The 7,135-nt window shown below is 42.6% G+C and overlaps 1 protein-coding gene across 2 annotated transcripts in view; it reads right to left on the reverse strand.

The window, feature by feature from the left end:
* Positions 1-7,135, reverse strand: part of itpr3 (inositol 1,4,5-trisphosphate receptor, type 3) — a 51,888-nt gene that overhangs the window by 27,996 nt on the left and 16,757 nt on the right. For both annotated transcript variants that reach the window (XM_016664169.1, XM_007578216.2), the window contains exons 9-20: positions 6,461-6,556; positions 6,009-6,053; positions 5,793-5,935; positions 4,503-4,602; positions 4,270-4,430; positions 4,005-4,146; positions 3,305-3,469; positions 2,409-2,581; positions 2,198-2,317; positions 1,516-1,597; positions 908-1,023; positions 585-836 (exon numbers count right to left, since the gene is read on the reverse strand). In XM_016664169.1, coding sequence (XP_016519655.1) covers positions 585-836; positions 908-1,023; positions 1,516-1,597; positions 2,198-2,317; positions 2,409-2,581; positions 3,305-3,469; positions 4,005-4,146; positions 4,270-4,430; positions 4,503-4,602; positions 5,793-5,935; positions 6,009-6,053; positions 6,461-6,556 — 1,595 coding nt within the window. The remainder of the gene's footprint in view (positions 1-584; positions 837-907; positions 1,024-1,515; positions 1,598-2,197; positions 2,318-2,408; positions 2,582-3,304; positions 3,470-4,004; positions 4,147-4,269; positions 4,431-4,502; positions 4,603-5,792; positions 5,936-6,008; positions 6,054-6,460; positions 6,557-7,135) is intronic.

Consider the following 7,135-nt stretch of genomic DNA (forward strand, 5'->3'; position numbering starts at 1 on the left):
CCATCATCATCATCACCATCATCACCATCATCATCACAACCATCATCACCATCATCATCATCATCTCCATCATCATCATCACCATCATCACCATCATCATCACAACCATCATCACCATCATCATCATCATCACCATCATCATCATCACCATCATCACCATCATCATCACAACCATCATCACCATCATCATCATCATCACCATCATCATCATCACCATCATCACCATCATCATCACCATCATCATCATCACCATCACCACCATCATCATCATCATCATCATCACCATCATCATCACCACCATCATCACCATCATCATCATCATCACCATCATCATCACCACCATCATCACCATCATCATCATCACCATCATCACCATCATCATCACTTTCAGGTGAAAATATGTTTTCGTCTTTAGTTTTTTGTTGTGTGCTGCATTCTTTCACTGTCAGTAAAATAAGTTCATTTTATATTTTTACCTTTATTTCCATAAACCTTTTAGTTCCTGAGAAATATTTAAAACTTTAAAAATGTATTTTAGTTTGCAATCCAAAAGTATTCATACTGAAACATTAAGATCTACTGACTCCTTGATGGTGATGGAGGTCGGGATCTCAGCCCAGAGTCGGGCGAACTTCACCGGCGTCACGAGTTCCTGAGGGTCTCGGTCTACGTGTGCGTGCAGCATGAGGCGGCAGAAAGAGGCCCGGAGGTCAAAGGGCAGGGTCTCGTCCATCATGCAGAGGAAGATGAGCTCCACGTCCAGCTGCTTGGATATCTCATCTATGGCCAGGTACTGGCGGTCCAGACACATCCGAGCAAAGAGCTTCAGCTGATACCTGTGAGACGGCGAGGTTGATGAACGGCTCAGCAGGTGACATCTGGAAGAGATTTCTAGGCTGAGCTCTACCTGTAGTAGGTGAGGACGTTTTCATCGTGAGCGTTTCCTTGTCTGGCTTCCTGGGCCAGCTGTCGGATGCTCTTATCCTGCTTCTCGTTGGTTTTATCCGTCCACATCAGCCAGACCTTAAACGATTAATCGTGATTAACTGTTAACTAAAATAATTATCAAGTAATTTAGTAACTGATTAATAGATTAGATAGAATATAGACTCAAAAAATACCATTTGATGAAAGAGTAAAACACTCAGAGCAGAAATTAAACCAAAACTGTACAAAAAATATAAACATTTTGGATTAAAAAAAAAAAAAAAAACTTCACTCAGTTAAAATTTTATAAATTTAGTTTTTGTATCCAATTATTAATCATTTAATAAATAATTAATCCCCAGCTCATAGTGATGCTCTTCAGCTGGAGAAGAGCTCACTAAAGGAAAGCTGTTGTCGACTTTTAGACATTAAATGTTTTTCTTTTCTAAAATAGGAAATGAATTATTTGTTCATTTCCATTTTTTCATGTTCTCCTAATATTGTATAAAAAAGGTTGAAGTGGTTAAATCTGCAGAACTGAACAGAATTTGGTGCTGGGAGCAGCTGCTCCTCCGCTCGGCGCTCTACCTCGTCCTCGTCTCCGAACTCGTCCATTCCCAGGAATTCTCCCTGAACGGCTGCAGGATGAGCCTCTTTTGGGACCCGCCGCCTCAAAGCAGAAACAGGAAATGGTTTTACTGAGGAGGAACGGGTTAGCGGGATCAGCATGGGGATCGGCTGACGATAGTCGTACGTCTAGCATGTCAATCTGATAAATAAAACTGGAGCGAAATAAAAATCTGGTTTTTATTCCGTCTTGTTGCCTTTTGGGTTTCAGAAAGTTATCAAACATAACAGCAAAATTATGGGACAAATTCAGTGCATCTCTGGTTTTAAAACTGATAAATATCAGAATCATTAGTTCTGTTATGATCTGTATGCTGCCCCCTGCTGGCCAATGTAAGGGCCTCTGTGGCGGTGCTGGAGGACTGATCATGTTAGAACAATTATTTTTTATCTTATATTGAACTTACAGGAGTTTCTTCTTGTCCAATCCATTTGTTTTCTTAGGTTTTATGATGTAAACATGTTAAACTGATAAATCTGGATTTTTATTCAAAAACTAATTACAGATCTGATCTGTAATTTAAAGACTCTGCTGTCTTTAAAGTTACAGCAGAGACAGTTCCCTCAGTGACAGTATCAACTCTTTCAAAATAAAAGCATTTTTAAAAACAGAGAGGACGTTTTTCCTTCAGCTCTGACTCACTCCGTCTTGATGAGGATGTCCTGGTTCTTGGGGTCCAGCACACATTTACAGATCAGCTCCTGGGTGACGGGGATGGCCACGTTGTTGGACACACACAGATCAGAGAGGTAGTCCAGAAACCTGCACACACACACACACACACCCCAGCAGTGGCTTTTAGTTGTCTGTGGCAGATGAAGGTGAACTAAGAGCAGCTCCCTGCCAGACGTACCGGGGCTCCCGGTTCTTTCGCACCAGGCTGACGAACGTCTCCACCTCCGTCTTGGTGATGTGTTTCTCCAGCAGCTTGCGGTTGTTGTGGAGGAGAGCGGTGATGGTGTCCTCCGCCAGAATGTCGTAGCCGATCTGACTCTGCATCACTCCAAACTGCTTCGCTATGTGTTCCTGCAGAAGCAGTCAGACATGATGTCCATCGTTTCTCATTTACAAACATTTCTGAGGTTTCTTTTCTTTCCATATTGCTTTGCCCAGGTAACCAAACACATCAGATCTTTATACAATCAGGCTCCAAATATTATGGATAAAAAGCCAATCTGCTACCACTGAATAGCAGGTTGGATGGTTTGAGTCAAACCAACCAAACCCTCTGAGCAACCTGTTCCCCTCCTGGCCTGTGGGGGCGCTGCACTAAGAACCACCGAAGGAACCGACAAAAACTTCTGAAGACACTGAGAGCAACTTTCTTCTTCACCAGATGGAAACAAGATGGAGGCGTCAGATTTTAACGATTAGACAAAGACTAATGGACTTTAGTCTTTGGCTAAAAACTTCAAAACATTTCTCCTGCTAGCGCTAGGCTAACACATTAGCTCTGATTGTATTTACCCAGAATGCCCTGCACTGTAGTCCACTTCCTGCTTTTGGAGCTGAAATTCTTTTACTCAAATGTAAATATTCAGGATAGTTTTGAATTAAAGTGGATTAACTTCACTAGTAAACGATCTAACACTCACTCACAGCAGGAAACCAATCCACCTGATCCACCTGATCTACCTGATCTACCTGATCTACCTGATCCACCTGATCTACCTGATCTACCTGATCCACCTGATCCACCTGATCTACCTGATCTACCTGATCCACCTGCTGGTTCAGCCCAGAACCGACCTGGTTCTTGCGGTAGTCCTCCTGCGAGTGCCTCAGCACCCGATAGCAGAGCCGCAGCATGTACTGGTACGGAGCGTTCTTCTGGTCGGCCAGTTCCTCCAGGCGGAGCAGCGGGCCCTCGTCCTCACCGCGGTCCTTAAAGGGAGCCTTCAGGATGCCGAAGATCTGGACACAGACACAGCAGCAATCACAGCAATAACAGCAGCAACCACAGCAGCAATCACAGCAATCACAGCAATAACAGCAATAACAGCAGCAATCAGAGCAATAACAGCAGCAATCACAGCAACCACAGCAACTACAGCAATAACAGCAGCAACCACAAAGGCTAACTGCTGTTAAGCAGAAATTAACCCTCAGTGAGCCGAGAGAAGCAGGTTCATGGCTGCTGTTAGCGGATGCAGCTTGTGCGTCAGATTTACTGGCGTAACAGAAACACACGAATAGAAAAGGTTCCAGCTTGTCACTTTTTATATGTAAAAGAAAAATACAACTAATTGCATTAAAATCTATGTAATTAATTAACCAAAATCAACAAGTTAAACTCCTAGTCCTGGTTTTTATATGTTAAATTCTGCAGTTCATCTGGGTCCAGACTGAAGTTCCCTTTGGCTCGGTTCTGGCCCGGGACAGTAAGTTATTAGAGAAAAGCCTGTCTAGAAGTTTGCTGGCCTGTTTAATCAGACTTTAGGGATCCAACCTGCTTCAGGATGTTCTGCTCTCTCATCAGTTTCTGCCGCTCCCGGTTGGGTTTGGACATGACCACGTCCAGAACCGACTGGCCGCTGTTGGCCACGTCGGCCACGAAGAAAACCAGGTCTTCCAGCAGCTTGATGGCGAACCTGAGGACAAGAAACACCACGATGAAACCCTCACCGCCACTGACGGGCGGCAGCTTCGGGTCAGAACCGGCGGCTTCGGATCGGACTTAGTTTGGGATTGGACTTGGCTTTGGATTGGATTACCGGCGGTCGTTCTGGCTGATGAAGCCGGAGTTGAACTGGTCCACTACGGTGGCCAGCATGGCGCTGGCGTCGTTGGCGAAGTCCAGGTCGCGGATCTCCATGACAGGAACGGAAACGATGGCGAAGGCCTCCTTGTCCTCCTTGGTGGGGCAGGTTCCCAGCTGCAGGGAGACTCATGATGTTCACTCAGCAGAGACAGACTGCCATTCATCTGGGGTTTCTGCCGGACGCACCATGAGCCTGATGGGCCGCTCCTCGTCGATGTCGATGGGAACGTTGGTGCTCTGGATCCAAGTGTTGGTGCACAGATGTCTGAGCCGGACATAAGAGTTCCTGAAGGAACAAAAACATGAAAACATTTCCATATTCAGCTTTTCTCTGAGCCTGAAACCAGGCGACATACACAAGGTTTTCAATAAAAAGCGTCTAGAAAAATTCAGATTTCATCAATATGACACACTTTGGATCCAGTTTGTTTCCTTCTGAAGTAAAGATGCTGTAAAATAATAAACTCATATAAACATGGTATTATTTTAGTCGAAAACTTTGATTTAAATCCTTTTACAGTCATATTCAGGTCATTGGGATTCATTAGGTTTGTTTGTCTTTTGAAAGAAACAGTTAAGCCGATATTATTAATACGTTTTATTAAAAAGACATTTCTGTTTTAAAATGTGATGTTTTTATCGCTGTATAGAATATACTGGATCTCAACTGTGACAGAATAATCTGAAGGCGATCTGTAGTTTTGACAGGTTGCAGTTCACTCCTCTGACCACTTGGTGGAGACATTTTCAGCTTTACGCTCAGAACATCGTAGAGATAACTGGCCACATTTACTGAGGACATAAAGGTTTGCTGCCAAAGCTGACAATACATATGGAAATAAATAAATGATTTGATAAAGTAATTAATGTTCCAAATAATCCAAAAAAATGTATAATTTTCAACAATACTGATTCCACAGTATCACTTCAATTTCCATTTTCTTTCCTATCTTATCGTTTTATTAATTTCCTTTTTCATTTCATGATTTATTTTTTCTAATTTTATTCACATTCTGAATTTATTTAATCATTTTCATTTACTGCCACATTGTTTTAGGTTTTCTTTTTTCCCATGTTCAGAACTTTAGTTGTTTTTTAATTTGTTGGCACTTTTTTAATCAGTCATTGATTTAATATGTTTTCACGTCTGTTTTCTTGTTTATCAATTTATTTACAGATTACAAAGAGTGAGAAAACTCCAATGGTTCTTGTTTTGTTAATGTAATATTTGGCACATTTATTTATTTTTGTATAGAATTTTGTCAGGAATCGTCCTCCATATGTGCTCTGTATAATCAGACTACTTGATGGGAAACTGAGATATTAATTGGTGCTTTTTGCCTTCAGATCAGATTTGTTCAACAAACAGTTGAAGTGAAGCTGAAAAATATTTTTTTTTCAAGCAGAGATAAATTCAGCTTTGATTTGAAACGTGTCTGGACTTTTATTGTGAAACAGCAACAGGAAGTTCCTCACCGCGGGACAAAGGAGTCGGTTTTCTGCAGGGTCGTCGGGTCGAGCTCGAACAGCGAGGCGATGTCGTTGCCATGGGGAACCACCACCAGCTTGTACTTGATCCGTTCGCCATGGAAACGCTTGCTGCTGCGGCTGGCGTCCATCTGCAGAAACACAAACCTTCCAGTGTCTGTTTCACTCGCCTTCGCCCCCTGGTGGTGAGGAGAGGAAACTCACCGAGGACGACAGCTCAGGGTTGTCCCCTTTGTACCCTGGGTTCTCCTGCAACAACAACAGTTATTTCCAGGGATTTCTCCATCCAGCAGCACTGAGGAGTAAAACACCTGCTGCTGTGCAGAAGTCTTGGGTCACCCCTGTGGGATTCCTCTAAACAGATTTTAACATACTGACCTAATTTCCCTGATTTGCACAAATGTAACTTCTGACCTTGTTAAATCCCAGCACTGTAATCTTTTTTAGCAGAATATTATGATTAATTGTGTCAAAATCTTTCTACAAATCAAATAAAAATAATACGCAATATAGATTTTTGTCAGCTGAATTCATTAATAACATCATTACCATTAATGTAGCTCTGTTGTTTCTAAAATAAAGTAAATTAAAGTTTATCCATAAAACTATGCAGACATGCTGCAGAGAGAAGAATTAAACAGAAACATGGTGGTTACCTCGGCAGCCAGGTAGTTTCCGGTGGCCAGGTGTTTGAACCTGTACAGGCTGTTCCAATGCCCCGCCCCCCCGCGGCAGGGGTCATGGTGGACGACCTGACGGACCAATCAGGACACAGAGACCACTTACAGGTGAAAGGTGAGTCAGAGGGAGTGTTTGCTTCTTGTTTCTGTAAATTTGTCTCCTTCTGTTCTCCATCTTTAGTCGACCTGTCTGCCGCACACCTCACCGCCGACTCACTGCTCTTTCAAAGCAGATTCTCCTCCAAACATCAAAAAATAAACTTTGTGTGATTTCTAATCATTCTATGTTTTTGTTTTTTAAAAATAAAATCACAAAAGAACATTGTACATATTTTATTCTTCATCTTCTCCTCTGTGTGTTTATCTGTTTCTGTCGTATTTACTAACCTTATGGGACTAAAGCCTGGTCCTGCTGCAGTGTTTAGGGTTAAAGGTCAGGTTTAGAGGGACGATGTAAATTAAGATTGGAACAGACCAGTAATGGTCAAAAAGGGATTCAGTAAATAAAATGATTTCTGTCAATGGAAACTCTTCAATTGTGTAGAAATACCAGCTTGTGGTGTGTGTGTGTGCGTGTGTGGGTGTGTGTGTGTGTGTGTGTATCCCTCGCCCCCCCAGAGCGCGTGAGCGGTTATCCGCGGTGGCCCACAC

The sequence above is a fragment of the Poecilia formosa genome, unplaced genomic scaffold, assembly GCF_000485575.1.
Source record: "Poecilia formosa unplaced genomic scaffold, Poecilia_formosa-5.1.2 Scaffold471, whole genome shotgun sequence".
NCBI lineage: Eukaryota > Metazoa > Chordata > Actinopteri > Cyprinodontiformes > Poeciliidae > Poecilia > Poecilia formosa.